We start from the raw sequence: 25498 nt of genomic DNA on the forward strand, positions 1-25498 counted from the left end.
CATTCCCTCTGTTTGCTTTTAGCTCCCATCTCAGTATACTTTCATATTTGTGATTCTGACAGAAGGCAGAAATGTTTGTGAAGCTGCTTGAATTTTCTAGTCTTGTATACTTTGCATGTTTTTTCCTGGTAACCCGTGTCTCTTCCTCACACACTGCCTTTTTGCCTGTCTTAGTAAATCTATAGGTGTTACAAGCAGGCAGAATAAGAAGGTGGAAGAAGAAGAAAAGTTGTTAAAGCTGTTCCAGGGGGTTAATAAAGCCCAGGATGGATTCACCCAATGGTGTGAACAAATGCTTCATGCACTCAACACAGCCAACAACTTGGATGGTAAGCAGTGAAAAAGGAGTGTGAAAGTTTCAGGCTAACACATTGAGAAACTGCATTATAGCTGCACATTATCATGTGATGCATTACTGCACATTGTCCAAAATTGTATTTAGAAGTATTAAGGAAGATGGGGAAATTGCAAAAGGTTTGGTATCCCCAGTATTCTTGGGAAATATTTAAAATTCCTGATTTTACACAGATCAGGGCTGATGCTACAGTTAATATTTTCTTTCCTGTTAAGTTGTACCATAAGGCATACACCATTGCTATAAAGTTAGATTAACTAGGAAGTGATCATTAGGAATCCAGCAGAGACTGTTGTCTTAGTGAGGAAATTAATTCATCCCATATCTCAGTGAATAAGGAGAAAGGGCTCTCTGTTTTCTTGCAGGTAAAGATAATACCGTATTACATAAAGTTTGTAAGGAAATGTATGATATTGAAAAGCTCTGGATTTTTTTTTATTTTTTATTTTTTGCTTATGCACCTATAGGCTTTGTAAGTATCTCGTGATTTGTCTTCCTTTCCGGCTGCAGTTCCCACATTTGTGTCCTTCTTGAAGGAAGTAGAATCTCCATACGAGGTCCATGATTACATCAGAGCCTACCTTGGAGATACCCCTGAAGCCAAGGAATTTGCCAAGCAGTTTCTTGAGCGCCGTGCCAAACAAAAAGCCAACCAACAGCGGCAGCAACAGGTTCGTGCTTCTGTCTTTGGAGAATATTTGCAAGTGAATTTCTGTGATTACTGGAGAAAACAGATCTGTCTCTCTGGTTGATGTAGAGTTTAGCAATCTGTTTTGAAACAAGGACAAGCTTGACTATGGAATGGCTTACAGCTGGGTCAGGGAACTCCTGGCTCATAGACTGGATGCATCCTAAAATACAAAATGCCCTTCCATGAAATGCTCTGGGCACTCCTGTTGAGAGATTGCCATGTGTACTATCACTGTGACTGTTGTCTCTTTCTCACGTGCTCCCTTCTCTCTCACTGCAACTTGACTGAATAGATTTCTTCTTCCAGTCCCTCCCATGTTCTGACCTGAATTTTAGAATCCCAGGAATTCTGATGAAGGGAGCTATTCTGAGTACCTGGCTGGAAGCATGATTCAAAGCAAGGGATGTGGGAGAGAGAGATCACTGAGTTGGGGGAAACTCCAGAAATGGCAGGATTTTCCCTGGGCAAAAATTTGCGGGGGAGGGTATATGTTGTTTGACTGAGGTAAGCTGCCCTCAAGTGTGCCTGAGAAAAACGAGTGGCACTGGCTGAATGACAAAACAGGCTGCTAATAAGCTATTGGCTCTTCTTTTTGGATCCCTCCAGTGAAACCTAAATTCAATCTGTCAGGGCAGACTGATGCTCCAGATGGCCACTTCAAAATGTTAGGCAACCACCTCAGAAACAACAACTATCTAAGCATCAGGACAAAAACTCTCTCCCTATGACAGTGCACTCCTAGACAAGCTTACTTGCCTAGGATTGTGGCCTTAATGTTTATATACAATGCAGTCCTAAGCATATTTATTTGAAAGCAAGTCCCCTTATGGTCAATTAAACTTACTGCATAGTAAACGAGTGTAGCATAGGGCAGGGAGGGCAGTACAGGGAATGTGGGATGGGATGGAGTGAGGGGTGAGGTGGCATGGCAGAGAGAGAGAAATGCAATGCTGAAACTCCACTCGGTTGTTGGAATTAAAGGCTTTATTCCAAACTTCAATACAGTGCCCAAACATAAGTTCCAAAGACAGGAAGCACAGCAGAGTTCTAGACACATGGTTAGACTTAAACTAAGACGTTGGCCCAACAACTGAGATGCCCCTGAACTCTCCTTCTGAAGAGCGGGACAGGCACCTTCATTTGTGTGATTGATGTACCAAGGCTGGGAATGGGCATGCAAGCAAGCAATCCTCCAAGTGGGCTGAACGTGTGAAGTCTGTGCCAGCACAGTTGTCTCCATGTTCTTGGTTTATGGAAACAGAGATGATTGAGCCAATTCACCATCAGATGTGTTGCTCTGCACTGCCCCTGAAAGGGATGACTCTTCAGTGGTGCCAGAGCCCTCATTAACCAGCCAAGACTCTACACTTGGGGTGTCCAGTGGCACTGAAGTGGGGCGTTCTCCTGCCAACCCACTTGGATCTCCTGGGTCCTCATCACCATCTCTCAATCCATTGGGTCCGCCCCCAGGGTCAGACTGCACCAAATTCCCAATCTCTTTCCATTCCCCATCAGACCACTCCCTCTAAGACATCTCCAAGGGGCTTGTGACAAGGCCCTTCATAGAGAGAAGATTTCTCACCCCTTGCTTATTAGACAGCTATTGTGTTGTATGTGCAGCTGACCTTAAAATCTTCTGTAAATAACGTAGAATAGGGGTATGAGAGTGAGGGTGTCTTCAGGTAATTAACAGAGATATCAGCGAGTGTGCTAAACAGAAATGTTACTGGTCTACTGCCTATGATTGGGACAGTGGATCATTGTTATTTTTCTACTCTTACTGAGTGCACAAGGCATGATTCCAGCTTGTAATACGTTATTTATTTGTGTTCCAGGATTCTGTGTGGGGGATGAACCACAGTTCACTGCATTCGGTCTTTCAGACTAATCAGAGCAACAACCAGCAATCCAACTTTGAGGCAGTGCAGAGTGGTAAAAAGAAGAAGAAACAAAAAATGGTTCGAGCAGATCCCAGCTTGTTAGGCAAGTTTTGTGGTACATTAAATAAATGGGGCAAGAGTCAGAAGGGGAAAATAAAAGCTAAGATTCCAGAATCAGGGATGGCTGATGGGTGCTTTCTTCCCCTCTTGGAGCTGTAGCCAGATTTAGGTGTTGCCTGGACATCACCACTCCAGCTCTTACCTCTGCTTGCCCCATCATTAGTTAGTTCCATTCACACTCAGATATGTGGGGGAAGACAGGCTAATAAGCGTTGAAGGTTTTGTGCGTGCCTGTCAGTCTATTTTAGTCTTGATTACTAGCCCTCCCCTTTGCTCGTTTCTCTCTTGTTTCTCAAATTGCTAGGAAATGGTTAGCAGATTTATAAAAGATGAACATTTCTTCAATATTTGTGTATAACTTGGGGGTTTATTGGGTAGATTACTCACTCATGCTTTTATTGTGTAAATATCCTTAAAGCAGGAGCTGAAAGCACTAGAAAAAATAGCTGGATTGATGGCAGGTGCTGCCTTCAATATTGTCTTTAATGTATATGGATTACTTTATGAAGACATGTAAGATCTGGGAATAAGCTGTGTACTAAAAAAATCTGTCTTGTTTTGTAGGTTTCTCTGTCAATGCCTCTTCAGAGCGGCTCAACATGGGAGAAATAGAGACTTTGGATGACTACTGAGTATATGCAACTCGCCTGGCTTTTCCTGTGTCCTGTTAACCATGCATTCTCCACTGCTGGACAGAGACTTTTCTATCTGCTGCAGCAGTCATCTTTGCCTTGCAAATGGATCACAGAATCAAATCATCTCAGGCTGCTATTTCTAGCCTCAACCAAGCCCTTTTCTGCCCAGGATTGCACAACCACCTTCATTTTTATCAGCCTCTGGTTCTCTCTTCTGGATAGGTGGGAAAGAAGATTTATATATGAGGCCGAGTGCAAATCACGGTGCTGTGATTTCTTCTCCCAAGCTATTTGTAAAGCCATTTGGAGGTCTACATATGGTAGCTTCCTTTCCTTCTCTTGTCATTCTCGTCACATTTAACTGGTGCAATCATAGTGGAGAGCTCATGGTTAACAGATGTAATTCAGAACCAAAATGCCACGCAGATACTGACTTCCATGCTCCATCAGGGCAAAAGATGCCTTCCGAACCAGGAAGTGCATTCATAACTGTAGAACTGGCAACAGCAGGGAATGGTGGTGGTGGGCAGCATTCAGCTTGGATTGGTTTGGCAATGCACATCCCTGCCAGGCCTTCTTCAGCACATTGAATTTGGAGGAGTTCAAGTCTGTCTTCATTGGGTAGTGATGTCAAAGATGCTGGAGTTCATGCTTCAGCACACTCCAGCCTTCCTGAACAATTGGGGACTCAAATTGTGGGAGGAGGCACACATCTTTTCCTTCAGGCTGATTTTCTCCTTTAATTATACTTCCTCCAAAGTGATTGGGCCAGTTATTTTGGACCCTTCTGCTGTGAATTTGTCTCGTTTCAGAGACGCATAGGATCTTTACCATATGTATCTTCACCAGTTGGTTTTTTTGTGGGAGTTGACACTACCTTTGGAACCTGAAACCGAGCCAGATTTCATCTGGTCACACGTGATGGTGGTTCAGAGTTTTGTAAGTTCTGCAGCAGCATTAACGCCAAGGAACAGGGAGCTGTCGTCTTGAAAGTGAAATAAATGAGGCAAGGAATCTGAGCATTGGCAGAGTCTCTTTATAAAAATCACATGGAGGGGGATAAAGCGAGGTGTGCTGGTTTTTACTATATAGTACACTCTCCCATTACTTCCAATCCATTGTGCTTATATATTTATGTAATCCACCTTCTCCATTCCTTACCCCAGAATGTTAAAAAGTCTGAAGTGGCCATTGCACTTAGTTCTAAACCCCCACCTTCCACGCTCCCACTTGCACAGGGCTGCAATGTGCCCACGGAAGCTGCGCTGCTGTATGAAGACCTTGGTCTGCCATCATCGCCTGAAGAAGACAACTGAAGTTGCTCCAGAGCAGATTAATTTAGATTTTATTTCTTTTGATTTTCTTCTCTCTTACCCCTTTCCCCCACCCCCAACGTGTACAGTAACTCTTACAGAGACAGCTGCAGATTTGTATATAGTTTTTGGATCTGGTAGCTCAGTGAGGCTAGGTGCTGTCACAGATCTGGTCTCCTGATCTCCTTTGCTTTGTAAACTTACAAAGGGGGGAAGGGGGTAGTTAATGTTTACAGAACTTTAAATTCCCTCGGAACTCTTGCTAGTATGGGGGTAATAAAAAAGAAGAGAGAACTTAAATAAAACCTGGTTGTATTAATACCTGAGCACACATTGTTTGCTTTTGTCAAAGCCAGCTTTGGCAATCCTTTCCGGTGCTAAACTTGACCTGGAACTCTACCAGTGCCTGTTCCATCAAGTAACAATCAAGTACACAGGACATGGAGGGACAGCAGCTGCTTTATTTCATACCCCTGGAGGAATGTTGGTGGTTTTGCTACTTGATAATTTTAGAGGTGAAAATAAACATCAGTTAAGTTGAGATTGGAAATGTTCGACAAATCTTCACTCTTCCCTTCTTTCATCTGCAGACACATACCCATTCATGTTCTTGTGTTGTTTATGCAAGAGGACTAAGCCTGGCTAGTTCTTTTTTAAGCTGTAAACATGTTAAAAAAAAACACATTAATAAGCCCACTGTGAACAAAACAGCAAGTGCTATACCAACCCCAACATTTTTTATTTTTTTGCAAACCAAAGCAATGGTTCTGTAACCCAAGCCCAGAATACACTGGCCTTTAGGGACAGAGGGGATTTTATGTGGCTCTTAAATATAGACATAGGCAGCTTGTTTCACATTTTTTCCAAGAATAGTTTTCATTGCTTCTTTTGTGTTTTCAAAATAATTACACTGAAATATGACGATGGGGTGAAGGAAATGATCAGTGACCCAAACCAAATGAAATTGATCAACCCCTAAGTGTCAGGCTTCCTATAAAACATTTTAGATTTCTCACCTGTATATTTTTCTTTTCTTCCCCTCCAGTATTTATAAGTTTATAACTGAACATCTGTCTTGGTCATCTATTTCTTAGAAAACCATTGAAGTGTAGCTTATTTTTTACCATCCCTAAGAACAAGGCCCTGTTCTAGTAGCCACATTTTGTTTACTTGGATAGGAATAATTTTGGGCTGTAGAAGAATTTAAAATTCATGCTAAATCAAATTTATTCTAGTAAAACTTTGCAGCAGGGTGGGAGATTGACGGTAAGAACACAAATGTGCCTTATTTCAAGACCTTTTTTCGTACATAAAGCATCCTGTAATGTAAATGCATGGACATGTAGTAAGTTGTGTGGGCAGCTTCTCACGGGATTTGAGCAGATTTTAAACACCCAGAGCAACCCTTCCTTTCAGGGTATCTACAGTGACATGGTTAAAACCAACCAAATATGGTCAGCTGCTTATGCAGGTGCCTTAACATGCTGAGCTGAGCTTTACACATAGTTGTATTACAGGCGATTCCCTCCTAGGTCTCCAACACTGAGGAATTGAACTCAACAATTTTGTAGGATTGCTATTGCTCACACACATGCACAGCCTCTGACATGATGGAATGGTATCACAATATATGAATAGCTTTTTCAGGAGTATCACTTTGCTGTAAAAAGAAGAAAAGAATGGTCTGTGTCACATTTGTTGACATTTTAGAAAGGATGGGTATGTGGTGATTTTGTTTGCTGATGGTGTATGTTGGTCTGGAGTCAATCAGTGGTAATTTACCACAATGGGAATAAAATCACTTGGGAGGCAAGGTATCATGGTTTCAGATTACCATTTGCCTTTCAATAATTTAAGCATAACAAGGCTTTTTTAAGTGCATTGTTTTGTCCCTTAACATTTTCTCAAGCAAAACTTGTAAGCTGCTTTGAGTACACGTTAATGTAGAAAATTGGGGTGTAGATTATATAAAACCCCAGTGTACATGTAGCCACTTGGAACACTTTGTATTGTCTTGTCCAATGATGGTGTTGGTTGGAATTGTACTGTATTTCTGCCCCTGAAATCCGTGGAAATGGGAATGACAAGTATCTCCTTACCATTGGAGAGGACAGTGCAGCTTACTGTTGGTCATATGCACAATCTAGGCAAATGGTTGTCTGTGCACGCCCATCTATAGTGTACTGCCTGTGTTAAAGATTTGCTTAATGGTAACTTAATGCAATGGTGTTGTGCATGGGAACAGCTTCATAAATCAAGGCATTCTTACTGTGCTGCCAAGTGGTAGGGAAAATCTTACCACTCCCCTGCTGCCTTGAATTTCAGATTAGGTTCAGAAATGCAAGATTATCATCACTACTTTGCAGGGCCTTGTTGGCTGGCTTACCACATGGTTTTGTCCAAAGGGTAAGATAAAAAAATCACTTCATATTGTTTGTTTAAAATAACATGGTATGTGCAGATGTGACCATTTGACAAGGCAATACAGACTACCAAATACAACACGGGCTTCCCAAAGTGGCTCCATACACAAAATGGAAAGTTATAATTTGGCGAATGACCATCTGTGTTTACATTAATAGCTCTGTTTGTTCCCAATGTGCTTTCAAACTGTTGTGTGCATTGGAAAGGTATAATGGTATTCCTGTGAAATACATAAGAGTAAAATGAGGTGCACTAGATACTATTTACCGGTAATCTCAGGATTTAAGAAAACCTTATTCCTGTTAATTTGGCTTGCAAATTTAAAGGAAGACATTTTCACAGTCTCTGCAAAATTCCATTTTGTAGCATAGCTCAGAAAAGCCATCCCAAAAGTTCATATGTGACACAGTGCAAAGTATTCTGATTGACAGGCTCAGTGCACATAATTATCCTGTCAGAAAATAAGTTTTGATTGATGGAAAGAACCGTAGTCATCTGTCACCTTCCAAAAATTCTCCCAGTCACACTACTTCTTCATTGTACTGCAATGTGCAACTTTTATTACAATCCAATACTTGATTATGAAACAAACTGCACAATTTGGGTTTAATATAATAGTACTGTTGCTTCAGAAGGGGCTGGCAGCCTCTTAAAGAACAAGCTGGAACTCTATATATCATCAATGAGTTTGTAGTAAATATAAATAATGAAGTAAATACTGACTTTTCTAGATGTGGTTTCCCATCTACAAAGATACCTCTAAACAACAGTTTAGAACCAATTGTTTTCACAACTATAGCAGGTAAAGTTATAATGTGGTTGCAGATTGGTTCTTGATTTCTCTCTCTTTCCCCATCCCCTTTTTTCAAAAATGAAGAGGGACTACAGTTGCCCCGGGAAAGAAAACCATTTGAATCGTTGGCTTGTTTTTCCAGTAAAATGCTCTGAGCAAAGATGTTTATGTTGCAGTTTGAATGTAAACTTTAGGACAAACTTGTTCGTTGCTGCTAAGGATTTCAAAGTGCCCAACTACTATTGGATGCTTTGAGATCACATGTAAACTGGGCACTGTAGCTATTCAAACCTGAAGTGGTTTGCCTCTGGAAATGTCCCCCCGCCCCCCGGTCTCTATATTTTAAGTGTTCATTGAATAAGAAATACTTAATCAGTGGTGCTTCACTTCAAAGTGAATGTGTGCGATCATTAGCCTATCAGTATCTCAAAGCAACAGTGAGTGATCTCTGAAATGTTCAAGTCTTTGTTCAAATCTTTCCATGTCTCTGGCTGAAGAAACTGTTCAGTTGTTTGAACGAAGAAGAAACCTTTACGGAACCCTGGATCAGAGGAGAGTTAAATCAATTGGGATTTCATAAAATGCAGCAAATATCAGTAGTTTTCACCTCAGTTTGCCTTGAGTGTGTGTTAGTGTTCAGCTGAACACTTCCGATAACCCAAAAGGTTTTGTGGTCATCATTATTCCCCAGTTAAATGTTGGGCTGAATACTTGCAGGATGTACGCTGCAGCTTATCCAAATATGTGTCTACTTCGGGTTTAGAATTTTTAATGAATGCTGTTATTCACCACTGTCCTTAACATATGGTGATGTTAGATGTGTACGCCAGTTGTTAGAAACCCGGTGCAGTCCTTGGCGCCTTTTGGGTTTTGCAGCTAACTGCCAGAGGGTGTGGGCTTTGCTCTGGTGGGGAGGGTTGGTTTCCAAGGACCAACGGTAGAATTTGGGGTGGGGTGGGGGTGGAAGACAACATGGGTGGAGCTGCCTTCTGGCATGAAGAGGTAGGTCTGTCTGAATCTGTGTGTGTGAATGAGCTGAGCCTCTGCAGAGTATTTGCAATTCTCTCTCTGTCATATACACATGTGAAAAGGCTTGAGAGCTAATTGGACAAGGTTTTCATTAGCTCCAGGAAAGGTTGCTTCCTCATAAAGGCTTCAGAGAGCCTGAGCATTCCCGAAGGAGGCAATGCCCCACACCAAGGTCCTTCGTCTCATCCTGCTGACACTGTCTGGAGTTCTGGTCCCTTTTGTGGAAACAGGTAAGTTGGATTTCTTTCCAAACTACCATTGCAGCCCTGACCTCTTTACTTGTTCCCTCACCTCTCCCAAGCATCTTGTGTTCCTTCTCCAGTCAAAAAAAGTGGAATTCAATCGGAGTATTGATTGCTAGTGCTGTGTAAGAGAAGTATCTAAAATCTAGGCAAAACAGAGAGGCTATGGGTAGCATTTTATGGACTGAGGAGCAGGTTTCAGTGAGTTTGTGTGCACCTGGAAAAACATTGGTGCCCTAAAACCTTGAAGAGTTGTCAGCAGCAAACTTAGGCTTGAATTAGCATTTTTAGGACTGTATCTCTTGTGCTGGCACCATACAAATGTGGAATTTGGTATTGTGTATATATAATTCAGCAACATGAGAATTATTATTTTTTGAAAAAAGGAAGTTTTTAGTCCTGTCTGTAAAAATAAAAGTATGGAAATACTGCACTGGTTAAATCTCTACACAAGTGGCAGAATAAGAGATTCAGTGGTCCAGAGGACAGGTTTTAGTGTCTTTTCCAAGTCTTTCCCCCTATTCTTGATTCGTAGAAGAAATTACGTGAAGTAGGCAAACATTACAAAATTCATATATACAAGATGCATCACAAATCACTTGCATCATACATAAATTGTAGGGCATCATTTTTCTTTGTGCTGATTTTGAGTCATCAGTTAAAAATTCTAATTATTAAACACATAGTGTGTGTACACAAGTCCTAATCAGTGTGTTCCCTTTGGAAAGATCCACGTGTGCCTATTTGTTCAATGCTGAGAATACCAATGGAATTCAGTGTCAGAAAAACATTTATGCAAAATACGATTTTAAAAGTGTAAGCTTTAAAGTAACCTAACTGCAATTCCCCAATCCCTTTTAAAAAACACTCTTGGATTGGGCAGTCTGTTCGTGTGACAACTGAATAAAACAGGGGTGGCTAACTTGTGGCCCTAAAGATGGTTTTGATTACAATTCCTGTCTTATCTGACCATTGGCCTTGCTGGCTGCCAGTGATGGGAGCCGTGGTCCAACAATATCTGGAAGTCTCCAGATTGGTTACCCCTGGAGCAGAACAGAGCCTTATGTGGGAAAATAATGTACCTGAGATCCTTTACCTGGATTGTGCCAGAAATTGGACCTCTTGAGTCAAAAGCAGCTACCACTGAAATAGGGTCCATGCATCCTTTCTATTAAGGGGGATTTTTGTTGCTGCTGCTAATGTTTCAAGGCTCATAGGCTACAATCTTATATCCCTTACCTGGAAGGAAGTTCCATTGAATAGGACTTACTTCTGAGTAGACATGTATGTCTAGGATTCCACCATTAGATTGCTCATTGCAAACTCTGAAAATTCTTTGCCCAGTAAAGGGGCAGAAAACTTCTTGACCTTTGCAGTACATTTTAGACAGACACAAGCCACAAGGGCTTGTTAGAAGCTTGTGGTGTTTCACTTGCAGATATAAATGGTAACAGAGTTTCCAAAGCCATAATGAAAAGTCATTATCAATATGTTCATCCTATCTTTGTTGCATTTGGATTGACAGTACTGGAGCTTCGAAGCTGCTTAATTCATAACTATGAGCATTAGTGGCAATGCTTTGTCTTCGGTAGGTTGCATCAAAGGAGTCAACATATATTTTGCTAATTAACAGCAGGGAAGGTGAGATGATCTCCCCATCTTTGACTTGGCACAAACAACACTGCCTCTTTAGGAACATCATCTGTACCCCTTCATACAATAAAATATATTGTTTTAATGTGTGAGGACTCTTCGCTTCCAGAAGCAGCAGAAGAAGTCATCTGCTTACGAGACCAAAAAGGGTATTATATTTTTACCATAAAATGTGCGTCCTGGCTTTCATATATGGTAGAAGAATCCCATACGTGATAAATCTGTTAATCATTTTCTCTACAGTGTGTTGCAGTATTTTATTTGCATTGGTTTTCCTTATTGGAACTTGGCAGAATGGTTGCAACAACATTGTTTGATGCCACATTGCATTTCTTTGTCTCCACAGTACTGATAATATTTGGGAGTATTGACCAAGGGACTTGCTATTGATTTTAGCATTTTCATTTCGCTTTAAAGTGCAATTTATTTCTTGGTTTAGCTCTGTATCCAGCAATGAGCCTTTCAACACAGGCAATCTCATAACTTTTCTTTACACAATCAACTTTGTGCGCTCTCTCTCTCTCTTCATATTGTTGGTACATCCCTTGATGTCTTATCCCCGCATTTTTCAACACTTGACTCACAGCTGTATGTATGAGCTGACCGTTGGAAGTGCTTTGTGCTGGAGGAGATAATGAATTTCTCTGTTGTATTTTATCTGTGATTGCGCAGTCATTCATCATTTGAATATTGCATTTGTGATGTAATGAGCAGGCATTTAGGAACTTGCCCCTTTTTTTCTTTTATCCAGGATGAAAGTTCTGCCTTATAAGTTTGCCAAACAAACAAACAACCCACCTTTCATCAAAAGATCTCAGGGCAGTTAATGCATTGGACTGTTTAGATTTCCCTATTACCTTAGAACTGCCTTAGAACATAAATAGCATTTAAAAAGGTAATGGGTGAAACCCAGATAAAATTCCATTATTTATTTACTTTGATAATTTACGTTAATCATTTTTATCCTGTCCTTAAAAAGCTTTCAGGGTGACTTAGAAGGTCAACATATAATATTTATTACTTATAATTGTAAAGCATTTTTACCTCATTCTTTTTAGGGTACAAAAAAGAACCAGTCTCTGCCCCAAGGCTTGCAATTTAAAAATATGTGACGCAAAAGGAAAAAGGATTGGGGAGGGAGAAGCAAACTTGGGCACTAGATCTTGGTTACAAGGCAAGAACATACGGGCTTGCTGCTGTTGGCTGCTCACAGTTCTGCAACAGGTCTTTGTGAACCTACAAAAAAACAGCTTTCCAACCCAACGTTCTCTCTTTCACAAGGCGGTTGGTTCCGATGGCTTCTGAAGGAGGAGGAGCCCGGCCCAGTTCAGTTTATGAAAATGGCAGTGAATGAACATACTATAATATGGTTGTAACTTTTCTAAAAGTGACATGTGTGTTGGATATCACACCCTGTGAAAGAGGATTCATTTTTATTCCCATTGTGCCTTTTGGAGGTTGTTTTTAAATTTGCCTTTCAACGTACGAGTCAGGAAGAAAACTCCTTGCCATGTGTCCCAACAAAATGATGAAAGGGGTACAGCCAGTCCCCTTGTGTGCTTAGCTATATACATAGCCCCGGCCTTTTTTTTGTAAACAAGTTTATTTAACATCCAGAGCAACCATGGTGCTTTGTGTAGACCCATGCTTGAGCTTGTACCATCACAGACTTCCCTTTGTGCCTCTGAAGAAGGGCTTCTTTCATCCACACACTGGCCACATGCCCACTGGGGCTACCTGAGTCCGTACAGCCCACTCTTGGTCTCTGAGAGCACTTCTGGGTCCCTGCTTTTCTGTGCCGGCGCCTCTGGCTTTCCACAACAGAAACCTCCAAAGTGAGCAGGGAGATACTGATCTCAGCCCCCAAGTACTACTGATGTTTTAAATCTTTAGTAGCTGAGAACCAACCCAAGGGATTAGTCCCTGACCACCTTCCCCTCACAACTATCCATGTGGAAAGAACAGTCAAAACCCCTCAGTTTTCCTGCAAACCTACATGAAAGTGATGGAATCAGGAGGCCATGCAGATGTTTCTTCATATATACACGGCATAGAATCAACCAGTTTTTCGGCCGCAGATGAAAGCTTCCGTCTCTTGACTTGAACCAATAATAATGATGATGATGATGATGATGATGATGATGATGATGATGATGATAATTTATTATTTATTCCCCAGCCACTCTGGACGGCTTCCAACAAGATATTAAAATACAGTACCCTAAACAGGGCTGCCTTCAGATGTCTTCTAAAAGTCTGGTAGTTGACATCTGGTGGGAGGGAGTTCCACAGGGCGGGTGCCACTACCGAGAAGGCCCTCTGCCTGGTTCCCTGTAACTTGGCTTCTCACAGTGAGGGAACTGCCAGAAGGCCCTCGGCTCTGGACCTCAGTGTCCGGGCAGAACGATGGGGGTGGAGACGCTCCAAGGCTAACACTGATGATTTGAAATCTGCGTATGGGTCATGTTTAAATCAGGCCACTTGGAAGACAGCAGTGGAGATTAGTTTCAAGCTTTCCGGGACGTTAATGTTTGTAAGAGCAGGGACAAGATGGCCTGAGACAACTCTGCACTGTCATAGCGTCTGCTAATGCCCCAGTTAAAATAATCATGCTGCCTTTTTCACTCATCCCAGTACAAATGGATGATGGACTAGTGGCTATGGAGATAGGATGTGCTTTGGAAGAGGAGTTGATTTCTCCAGAGAAGCTGCTGCAAAGTGATCCTCATTTTTTAAAAAGTAGCCTATAACTAATCCAGAGAAAGAAGTGAGGTGAAAATAAACTATCTCTGAGCCACAGTGGTTCTCTAAGCATGTGTTCTCAGACATTTTATTTTCGCCTTTGTTCATGTGTCAAGATGTTATAAATGATTCATTGGTATGTTGCAACGCCCCCATTTTTGACTAAAATATGTCAGTTTGTTCAGAGGCATCCTCATTTTCAGAGACTACTTGTACCATGGTTGGTTTGAAACTGATACTATGGGGACTACTGTGGTGTTTTCTCAGCAGAGTATATATTACATAACCTGGACCTTTTAGCACTTTGTTCCAAGCACGATCTCTTTGCCAGCATTATTAAATTGTCATCCCAGTTTAAGTTTCTTTGACAAGCTACATTAACTTAGATCAGTGTTCGAGGCCTGTGACAAGTTTCAAATTAAAGGGAGACGATATCAACTCTAATTAAACACCAATCCCTGTTTATCAGGAAGTCTTTGAGAGAGTGGGGGTTCTTGCTTATCCCAACCACTCTGTTACTTTTAAATTATGTGGGAAATAATTTCTTCCTGGGTGCAATTTGAGTTGGAAATGTCATCTTTTGGTGGGCTTTGGCCATTTTTAACAAAAATGTATTTTTTCAGACTTTAGGCACAAAGTCAATGTTCCTATCCTGTGCTTATAAATGCCAATCACAACACTTCACATAGCGCAGGGTGAGGCGAGGGGGTGGTGGAGAGAAGAGATTAGTTGTTTAAGATCAGAGAGCTGATGTAAACATGCTGCCTAAACTCCAAGTAGACCGTCCCTTGTTGCAGTTGTCTCTTGTTAGTAGCACTTTGGCTGAAGGAAAATTATATTCACAGCATTCAAATTGGAAAAGATTGTTAACTGATGAAGATGGGAAACAGGCCTGGCCTTGGGCTTTGAACAGCAGCTGCTTGATCTATAGGAGAAATCACAAGTCAAAACTTTTCACAGCACTGTGATTTAAGCATTGTTACACTTGAAAGTCTCCAAATTAAAGGCCACATTCACAGCATACATTTAAAACACTATGATACCACTTTAAACAGCTTCCCCCCCAAAGGATTCTGGGAACTGTAGCTTTTTGAAAGGTGCTGAATGTTGTTAGGAGGCCCCTCTTTCCTTCACAGAGTTACAATTTGCAGAGTGATTTAACAATCAACCCCTCTTCCCAGGGAACTCTGGGAATTGTAGCTCTGAGGGGTGTAGATGTCTCCTAACAATCCATTTGCTGACCCATTTGTTTTCAAGCCAAGAAATTCAATGTACAACCATTATGAATTTGAGCAAAACTATTGCTATAATTGACAAGGGAGGAAAGCATGGGCATTCCAGCTGCTTTCCCCTGCTTTGGTCATTATAGCATGCAATGGAGGGATATCAGTACTTTTGCAAACTGGGCAGATCACTCAAAGGGAGGAGTCAGATTGCTACTTCCTGTGCAAGTGGGTATAATTTTTATTTAATGAAACACTCTGACAACTCTGGAGAGGATTATGAATATCTCAAGCCCCCAACCTCAGACTATGGCTGTTTATTCTCAAGGGAAGGACATTTTGTCAGTAATAGGTTTTACCTCAGGTTCTTCATTGGCCTTTAGCTGCCAACCAGGCTAAATTCAAGATTCTGGTTTTGGTGTATGAAGCTTGGGACTAGGGTTAATGAAAGATCATTTCACCTCTTATATACCTAATCAAACACTGAATTCTGCAACTGAGGGCCTCCTGCAGATACCATCTTAGCAGGAGATCTGCCCCACACAATGTAAAGAACCAGGCCTTAAGTGTTGTGGCATCTACCTTTTGGAATTCCTTCTCCTTAAATATTAGACAGGTACCGTCTCTTCAACAGTACAGTCTACATCTGCATTGCAATGGTTCTATCAGTTCTTTTTTGCCTCCATGGGCTCCTTTGGAAGGAAAGGCGGGAAATTGAGGCTGAGGTACCTCAGGGTAACTGCAGCAGTGGCCTGGCAAGGATCTTTATGCTACCGGTTTGCCTGAAACCAGCTGTACTTGCTTTGGGTGAAGATTTTTTAGCCAAGGCACTTGAGGCTTCAGCTCCAACCTGTTGCTCCTGAGTGAGTTAAAGTTTATCTTGAATGAAACTGATAGCAGGAGCCTTGAAGAAAAAGCTAGGTCTGTTTGATTGCTTAATCAGTATCTGTTTGATACTCTGTATTAAAGAATATGAATCTTCATGACCAAAAATTATGCCAATATATTAGTCACGGGGCAAGTAAATATCATAAGGCAAATCATGTCATGACTGGGATTGAAGGGAACATATTGCTAGGAACATCCTTAAAGTGAATGTTATGTTCTATACAGCACAGTGAGATAATATACAACAGAGAGAAGCTATGTCAGATGTCTTTTTTACAAAAGTTTTCTAATAAAGCAGAAAAAATATTTCAAGCAAATACCCTACTTATGGAAAACCTAGCTTGGATGCCTTTCCTTGGCAATGAGAACTCATCCCCAACCAATTTGAAAAACATAGGTGTTAACAGGATTTAAATCATCAAAACCTTTAAGCAGGTTACATAAAACAATATAAAATACACATTAAAAATGCTGATAAAATCAGATGTTTAAAACAAACTGGTCTAAGAATTTTCAAAACATAAAATCAGTATTTTTAAAAAAGCATTATAAGATAAATGCCATGTAAAAAATACACACCTGGGTAGGTTTGCTTGAACAAAAAAGTTTTTAGCAGGCGCTGAAAGCGTTACAGTGAAGACACCTGCCTAATATTAACAGATCATGAGTTTCAGAGTGCAGGGGCTGCCACACTGAAGGCCTAATTCCTTGCAAGTGCAGAACAAACATTATGTGGCACTGGCAGAAGTGGCAGTTCCACAGATCAAAGCAGTCAATCGGACACATGTGAGGTAAAGCGATCCTTCACAAGGTTGTCAAAAATGGCACCTTTCCAAATGTGAGTACTGTATATTGCTCACTTTAAGAACCAAGTTAACAGGCATTTTACATCATTTGTGGTAGGATTTAATTTTGTTAACTAGCTGGAGGATTATTGCCTAAGGCGCAGGGAAGGGAACCTCCCCTCCCCCGAGGGCTGCATCCTTGAGGTAATCAGATTTAGACCGCTTGGCAGTGCCAAAGTGCTTGAAGTCATGGGTCAGTGGTGGCGAACCTATGGCACTGCTGGCACGCACGCCATCGGCCCATCTGCACTGTTTTGTTGTTTTTTTCCATTTGTGCTCCTGCTCCTCCCCACACTACTGCGTGCACCCACTGATTAAACCCGGAACTTTTTTTATTTTTTCTGTTGGCCGGTGATTGTGTTCGGCAATTGGTCTGTTTTTCTTTCTTTTTTAAAAAATATATTTTTATTAAACAATTTTAGCCAGACAAATTATCAGTCACAATAACCAATTACATTTCTCTCCCCCCTTTTTTATTCCCCCCTTCCCTCCCTCTCCCACCCCCTAAGGACTTCCCTCAGCTCCACTCTATGATTTGTTTGTACATATTATTCTCTGCATGTTAAAAATTGTACATATCATTGCCTTATCTATCATATATTCTACTAATAAATTTGTGGATGTTTATTCAAAACCTGCCAAGGAGTCCAATCATTTTGTTGTTTTTTTAGATAGTTTGCAAAAAGTTCCCATTCTTCCTTAAAGTCACAATTGTCCTTCTCATGTAATTTATATGTCAACTTTGCCAACTCCGCATAACTCATCAGTTTTTCTTGCCACTGTTCTTTCGTTGGGATTTCCTCATTCTTCCATCCTTGTGATAACAAGACTCTTGCCACTGTTGTTGCATACATAAATAAATTCTTTGTTTTTCTTGGCAGGTCTTGTCCTAAAATCCCTAACAAAAACGCTTCTGATTTCTTTACAAATGTCATTTTAAACATAATTTTTTTCAATTCGTTATATATCATCTCCCAAAATTTTTTAACTTCTCTACATTCCACCACATATGATACAAACGATTGGTCTGTTTTTCAGTTGGCTGTGGCAGTGGCTGTTTCTGATTGGTTGTAACAGCGATCATTATTTGACCCTCGTGATTTTTTTTCTGCACTTTTTTCAGTGCTGCATGGTAGTTCCCAGCTCCCCGCTCCAAGCCAGGCCTCGCCCATTCCCTTCCACCGCCCCCCCTCCAATCCTCCACAGGCCCTTCTCCTCCTGTGGGCCCAACCTGCCTGGGCTAGGAGGGCACTTGCACCCGCCGCCTCCCTACGTGCCTGGTGCAACCCAGCCTCACCCCCTTGCTGCAGTGACGTTGCTGGAGGGAGGGAGGAAAATGGGGAAGACCATGCTGGGATTGTTGGCAGGGAGCAGGCAGACAGGCAGCCGCGGCTGTTGGGCTGGCTGGCTGGGGTGGGAGCTCTCCCTCTCCTCCTGGCCGCCGCTGCCCACCTGGCCTCAGGGCTGCCCCGTCCTCCTCGCAGCAGCCCGAGAGCGAGCTAGCCAGGGAGCGCCTGGCGGGAGGGGGGAAGAGGGAGGGAGATGATAACAACAACAACAACAACAATTTATTTATATCCCAGCTGAAGCCAGGCTCAGAGCGGCTAACAATAGTAAAAATAACACAGTTTACATAAAATCACAATCAATTAATTGAAATACATTCTAAAATCAATTCAGAGTCAAATTAATGGCAACCATTGGGCTAGAGTTCTATGAGGATTACAGAAGGAGGGGGTCAGACTGTGCCTTGGCCAAAGGCCTGGTGGAACAGCTCTGTCTTGCAGGCCCTGCGGAAAGATGTCAAGTCCTGCAGGGCCCTAGTCTCTTGTGACAGAGCGTTCCACCAGATCGGGGCCACGGCCAAAAAAGCCCTGGCTCTGGTTGAGGCCAGCCTAACCTCTCTGTGGCCCGGGACCTCCAAGATGTTTTTATTTGAAGATTGTAAGGTCCTCCATGGGACATACCAGGAGAGGCGGTCCCATAGGTACAAGGGTTCTAGGCCATATAGGGCTTTAAAGATGGCGAGAACCGCTGCGTTTTCCCTCAAAAACGTAGGGCACTTTACGATAAGTCGGTTTTCGTTTGCAGTTTGGGCACTCAGTCTCTAAAAAGTTTGCCACCACTCTCATAGGTGATGTGGGCCGAGCCAAAGTGGGCGGGGCTTGTGCAGTGGGTGGAGTTTTGAAACTAGGCTGAGGGATGCACAAAATGAGACCAAGAGCTGCATGTGCTCCTTGGATCACAGTTTCCTCACCTCAGTCTAGCGTTATTACAGATGCTGCACAACACATGGCTTCAGTAACCTTCATACTTATTTGTGAGGGGAACTGTGAAGAAACTTTATCCACGAGATTTTAGAGATGCCTTTTCCTTTCTTTCATGTGTTGTGATTTTTGTCTCCTCTGTGCACAGTAGTTTCTTCATTAAGGTGTGAGGCACAGCCTAGAAGGGTCCAGCATTAGTTTGCAGGCCAACTTGTAGCTGTCAGTTTGGCCAGTTGCTGACCACAGCTTTATTTATACTCGGTGGTGTGCAGGTTTTTCCCTACTAATCAAGGTAGGTTAGAGATGGAATTTCAGCACGATCCAAATGCCACTGGTATAATTCACACTTATTGACTATGTGGTGCACCAAATCGGACTGTCCTGTTGGCAGACTAAATGACCCCTTTATGAGGATCACTAAGGCAGCAATTCATGCAAGCCTATCAACCCTGACCGGTTAGCCCTCTACTTGAGAGTCTACAAGCAGCAATGCTGTGGACTGAAGCTTTTCTACACGTGAAGGCTGACTGTCCTACCCAGGGCTTTTTTTTCCAGCCAGAGCTCAGGTGGGCGCCATTGCCATTCTAAGAGAACAAAGGACAAGTTAATGGTGAGCTTTGGCACCTCTTTTTCTAGAAAAGTAGCACTGGTCCTACCACTGATAAGTCTTTTTATCCACTAGCCTGAAGTGAGACTTATCCTGACCCCACTTTCTTATACAGCGTTGTGCATTTTTGTTTCGGTTTTTTAAAACAAAACTTCTGTATGTTCTTTGTCTACTGGCAAGCTACTGAAACCTTTGGCCCTCAGCTATATTTCCCCTCAGGCCTGGGGATCATCTTATGCGATTAGATAGCTTTGAATGTTTTGCTCCACATTTTCAGTTTGGTGTGACATTTCCAGTGGTTTTGACAGAGCCCTGCAGAATGTCTCCAGTTCTTGCTGGGGCCTCTGCCTCGTCCTGCTCAGACAAAATGAGCATTGATCGCTGCCTTCTGGGTCCAGCCACATATAAACAGAAAGGGCCTTTTGAGTTCCTCCAGAGCCCGCTTGGGGGGGGGAAACAGGACATGAATGGCAACATCAAAGAAAATGTAGTTTTCTTGGAATCTCACATGAGAAGGCATCTGAGGGGCACCGTCAGGGGAGGGTCTGGGTTCCTGTCTATCCTAGTTCCAGGGCTGTGTGTCCTGCCTGTGAAAGTCCTGGCAGGGAAAGTCTGTCGGGGGAGTGAGAAGCTAACATTGTGGGCAGCGAGAAGATTGCCAACAACGCAAAGGCTCCATTAATCCTGCAACTGTGCTCAGTGCTTGGCCTCTCCCTGGACTCACCAGATGTTTAAAATATTTGCAAGCTTTTTTCAATCTGTAAATTCTTCAGCGGGCAGAAGCCTCCAAGAGCAAAAATCAAAAGAAGAATTGGTTGTATTGTATCGTCTAAACTTGAGAAGCTAAGGTGATCAGAGCAGGCTCTAGATTGCAAGTAGGCCTTGCATGGAAAGACTGGGCCCAGTTTCTCAAGGCATTTACAGTGAAAAAAGTTGTGACAAATATGCCCCCTCCCTGTGGAAAAACACATTTGCCACCAATCAAAGGTGTATTTCAAGCCCTCCAGTTCCATCTAGATTTCCAAGGACTCGTGCAAGACATTGAACAGTTGAGCCTAAACAACACAACACAACTACCTGAAGCTGTACCCTTTTCTATCCAATCATATTTCCTTATTTCCTGTTTATTGCAGCCTTCTTTTTCCTAGCTTTTAAAAACTGTTTGTGGGCAAAGCATGATATGTCATGGTAGAAGAAGTTTTATATTTATGGTTCTTAAGGGTTTCTAGTGGCCATTATATGGACCACTTGGGGTTCCCTTTATCCCTTAAAAAGATGGTTCGAATTTTTAAAGTATATGAATACTGTGTACTCCCCTCTTCAGCTTTGCCGTGCTTATTTCTCCATTTTTCCACCTAAGCAAAAAGCAAATACAAGTACAACAAGGTTCCCCCCACAACATGTATGGGTAAGATTATCATGCTAATACGTATTTTTGTAATTGAAAGGTAGAGCATGAAACCACATGAACGTAACTGACTGTGCCCAAATGGCAAGCCTTCTGGGGCCAATTTTGGTCAAACTGTCAACAGAGCAAACAGAAAGAAGATGGGCAGAGATGATGTAAAGTTTAGAATGAATATTTCAAAGCACCATTAGGTGTGGCTGGAGGTTGCAGGCTCAGAACCAAGGGAGAACTGAACAGCTCTGATGATTTTATCCAGCAGAGGGCAATGCAACCCATTCTTTTGCTACCACTTATTAAGATGTACTTGTTATTGCCTAGGGAAGTAGGAAGCCTTAATGAGCCTTTCAGCATCCCAGTGTTAATTAATTAATTTATTTTACAAACCTAATTATATACCACTATTCATTAAAAAAAAAGAAAGGGTTTTTTGGTGGGGGGTTTTTTACAATAATTGTGCATAAATCCATATTAAATAGTTAAAATCAGAAATTGACTATTATGGAAGGATAAAGCCTGCATAGGTCTAATGGAATAGAAAAGCTTACAGCTGGTGTTCAGAATTTGAAACAGGGTTCCTGTTGAATCTCTAGTGCCAGAATTTAAGAGGCTGTGGTCCGGATAGTCTGAAAAGATTAACTGGGCTTTTTTGTGTGTGTTGCTCTAGCAGAATACCCCCAAGGACCTCTCCCAACGCTATGGAATGACCCACCAGAGCTGCCATCGGGTGGAGGGCCCTCAGAGACCACCACCACAGCCCGCTTCTCCGACTCTCCAGGATTCCCACCTTACACTTCTGATTATGAACCAGAGGACACAACCCATCTGCACCAACTGGATAATGGGAACGGTACATGTTATTGGAGATGGGGTGCTAAACAACACGGCTTTGGGCGGGGGGGGGTGGCGCTCTGTGAGGTCACAAAAATTTGCTATGTTGGGATGGCTGTATTGGAAACCACCATTTCCTTCTAATGCAACAAATTTTAACACAATTTTGGAAGAGTAGCAAAATGTCTCATGAAATACTGCAATGGATGACTAAAACAACCACCACCACTAGCAGTTTTGCATTGCTCTGTAAAGCAGAAATACAAAAGAAACAGATTTCCATTTTATTGATGCACCATAAACAATACCATTCCTTTGGCATTTAAGAAACTCACTTTCTGCTCAAAAGATAAAAAGGTAAAGGACCCCGGACGGTTAAGTCCAGTCAAAGGTGACTATGGGGTGTGGCATTCATCTCGCTTTTCAGACCAAGGAAGCCAGACCAGTGTTTGTCCACAGACAAATGCCAGCTCCCTTGGCATGACCACAGACAAACGCCTGGTCATGTGGCCAGTGTGTCTGAAACACTACTGGCGCATGGAGGACTGTGACGAGTGCCAGAGTGCATGAAAACACTTCCCGCTGCAGCAATACCTATTTATCTACTTGCACTGGCATTCTTTTGAACTGCTAGGTGGTCAGAAGCTGGGACAGAGCAACTGGGACAGAGCAACGGGAGCTCACCCCAAGTCAGTGAAGGAACTTTTCTGACATCCTGTTGCGCAGATTCGAACTGCCGACCTTCTGACTGGCAAGCCCAAGAGACATCCTAAGAACATGGGGTGCCAAGTTGGCACTCCCGGTGTCAGATAATGGCTGCATTCACTCTTAATGCCAGATCATAATTTATCCTTCATGTGCAAAAATCTCAGTCTCGTGTTCTTCCTTCACTTCCTCTGGGTCAGCCACTTTAAATGACCCACAGTTATTCACTATAAACCCAGCCAAACTGTGGTTCGTGTTAACTATAGCATAAGGAAACAAGCAATCTAAAGCTGACACTACTTTTATTTATTATTATTTATTAAATCTGTATATTGCCCTTCATCCGAAGATCTCGGGGCGATTCACAGCAGAAAAATTACAAGATAAAACCAAAAAATGCACGATAAAAGCCAGAACATTGACAAAAGAAAGCAATAACCCCCCACCCACCCACCTGACTTAGGATTTTGGATTTTTCTGAATAAATCACGTAAGATCCTTGATAAATAGAGAGAACAAAACACATACAACCCCAGTCATCTGCTGCATATCTGCCTTAAATTCTTAAAACTCCTAGTATAATTAGAGATCATTGTTCACTCCTGCTTGCAACCAAAATCAAATCTGTTTCTTCTGTAGATGTAAAGAATGACACAACAGAGCCATTTCTTTACCTTCCCTGTGCAGCTATTCCCCAAGGAATGTCAGTGCAGCATTCTAGTCTCGGACTTTCTCCCTCAACCAGCAACTGAGAGTATGCATGATGTCAGCAAATGCGTCAAGAAGGGGGAAGAGCCATATATGGCCCCTTATCCTCTGACCTAGATTGGCCCACCCGCTAACCACTGGCTTAGGGGATCTAGCACATGGGCTTTATACATGGCATTACTTAAGAGAATGATCCAGTACAATCCAGTGTTGTTTTCCTGGTGCTGTACTTGTTAGCAAAGGTGCATGGTGGGAAAGACTGTGTATTTCCTGCCCATGTTTTTCAGAGGCACTTTTCTGTTCTCCTCAACCTGTCTGCTTCCCCTCCCCTCCTCTTTGTCACCTGCAGGGTCTCTGGGTCCTGGAGCCATTGGTGCCATAGTGATCGCTGCTCTGCTGGGCACATCTGTGATTGTGGCCCTGATCGTCATCACCCTGCGAAAGTTTTCTGCTTCCTGAAATCAATAAAAAAGGTCCTTTTTCCTAATATACACCTGTCTGAGCCCTTTCCTTCTTCTGCAGTTATTGCTTTCTGTCTGTGAAAAGGAAAAAACCAAGTTCCTCTAGCACCTGCGTTTTCCAAATGTTATAGGATATATAGCCTGTTTTTAACCTCCTGGGATCAGATTCCCTTTTCTAACACAAATACTTTTAAAACATTAGTGATGGCACAAGTGGGATTTAGAGTGGGGACTGAGGGATGTGTGTACACAAATTGAGAAGCTGCTGTGAAGTCAGAGTTTCTTGACCAATATATATATATGTATGTATTTGTGCCACTAATCCAAATGCGATAAATTGCGTGCATTGTTTTAAAAGTCACATTAACTTGGCACGTGTCCTCGAATGCATCTTTCCAAGCTCTTGCTACAGCTAGAATAAAACTGTAATCAGATTATTGACTTTTAGCTTCTGTAGCAGTAGCTGGGGGTGGGAGCCTGGTATATTTTATTTATTTGTGAAATGCCTGGTCTTGTGTTTTGTTTTTGTTTTGCTTTTAAATACAGTCATACCTTGAGTTACAAGCGCTTCAGGTTGCGCGTTTTTGGGTTGCACACCGCGCCGAACCCGGAAGTACCGGAACAGGTTACTTCCAGGTTTCGGTGCTCGCGCATGCGCAGAAGCACTAAATCGCACTTTGCACATGTGCAGAAATGCCAAATTGTGACCCGTGCGTGCACAAATGCAGCGCTGCAGGTTGCGAATGTGCCTCCCGCACAGATCACGTTCGCAACCCGAGTGTCCACTGTACCCTGTTTGCTCTGGCTTTCGTTTAATGGCTCATGCCACCAACAAGCCTTATTAGTATGACCTGGATATAATATTTGAGGGAGGTGGGGGAAGCGAGATTAAAAAGCCTCCTGCATTGACTCCTGTTTGTGTTAAGCAGGCACCTCTACTTACTTAGATACAAATATGTAGTACAGGGGTGGCTGAGGAACATGTTGCCTCAACTAGATCAACCTTAGCAAAAGAAATTAACAACAAAGCAAATTACTGTGTTTGTTTGTTTTTTATGATGGCAGACAGGTAAGCTGTTGGATGTCCATGGAAAACCAGTGAGGATTTTCACCTGAATAAATGGTATGGTTATATTTGGCAAGCAGGCATTGCCAAAAAAAAGAAAGAAAGAAAAAAGAATGAAGCAAATCAGAGAGGCCAGGGGCTAAACAATGACTTTTGAGACGCTTGGCACTATTTTATTTTCTACATAGCTAAGAATTCAGGAACTATATGACACTGGCAGGAATGGCTTTTAGGTTACAAGAGGAAAAATGCATGGATGGCTCTTGCTTTTTTGGTAGCAAAATATATTGTCTATTGTTTAATCTATGTTTGTTTATATAGAGTGTATTAAAAAAAAAAAAAAAACCAGCCCAATGGCAGACAGCAACTGGATTTGAAAAGGCAGAACATCATTGGTCTTCTGGATGGACCAAGCAGCTGCTCAGGTCCAGCTCAGCTTTATTGAAGCTCATATATAGAGCCCTGTTCAGTTGCTATTCAAGTACAAAGCGTCTGTGTGGCCCTGCCTTCAGCCTTCATAAGTACAGCCTGCGCCACCACATTTGCTATGAGTATGTGCGAAGGCAGAAGGAACAAGTACAACAAGGGGGCCGGGCTAAAGGTGTGATTCCATGG

General features: G+C 42.2%; 2 protein-coding genes and 1 long non-coding RNA gene across 14 annotated transcripts in view; 2 read left to right on the plus strand and 1 right to left on the minus strand.

The window, feature by feature from the left end:
* The window catches only part of GIGYF2 (GRB10 interacting GYF protein 2), a 72998-nt gene extending 67685 nt beyond the window's left edge, over positions 1–5313 (plus strand). For all 3 annotated transcript variants that reach the window (XM_083616330.1, XM_083616328.1, XM_083616329.1), the window contains exons 25-28: positions 175–329; positions 866–1026; positions 2882–3029; positions 3611–5313. In XM_083616330.1, the coding sequence (XP_083472456.1) occupies positions 175–329; positions 866–1026; positions 2882–3029; positions 3611–3678 (532 nt within the window). In that variant the 3' untranslated portion in view covers positions 3679–5313. The remainder of the gene's footprint in view (positions 1–174; positions 330–865; positions 1027–2881; positions 3030–3610) is intronic.
* A 3879-nt stretch (positions 5314–9192) lies between these two features.
* SNORC (secondary ossification center associated regulator of chondrocyte maturation) lies at positions 9193–24983 on the plus strand. Of its 10 annotated transcripts, XM_083616383.1 has the most exons (4): positions 14799–15328; positions 21780–21962; positions 23706–23829; positions 24883–24983. In XM_083616383.1, the coding sequence occupies exons 1-3, from the start codon at positions 15253–15255 to the stop codon at positions 23813–23815; spliced, it is 369 nt and encodes a 122-aa protein (XP_083472509.1). In that variant the 5' UTR covers positions 14799–15252; the 3' UTR covers positions 23816–23829; positions 24883–24983. The 10 variants fall into 10 exon arrangements, with proteins under 10 accessions (XP_083472511.1, XP_083472512.1, XP_083472509.1 ...); XM_083616385.1 differs by lacking the exons at positions 14799–15328; positions 24883–24983 and adding an exon at positions 9193–9470 and having other exon boundaries at positions 23706–23847; XM_083616386.1 differs by lacking the exons at positions 14799–15328; positions 24883–24983 and adding an exon at positions 9195–9470 and having other exon boundaries at positions 21783–21962; positions 23706–23847.
* LOC310763741 lies at positions 13949–15792 on the minus strand. The gene is made up of 2 exons (XR_014548783.1): positions 15683–15792; positions 13949–14802 (listed from the first exon to the last, which is right to left on the minus strand). It is a non-coding gene; the product is annotated as an uncharacterized lncRNA (long non-coding RNA).
* Positions 24984–25498: the final 515 nt, after the last annotated feature.

Source organism: Podarcis filfolensis (assembly GCF_964270895.1).
Source record: "Podarcis filfolensis genome assembly, chromosome: 5".
NCBI classification, from domain to species: Eukaryota; Metazoa; Chordata; class Lepidosauria; order Squamata; family Lacertidae; genus Podarcis; species Podarcis filfolensis.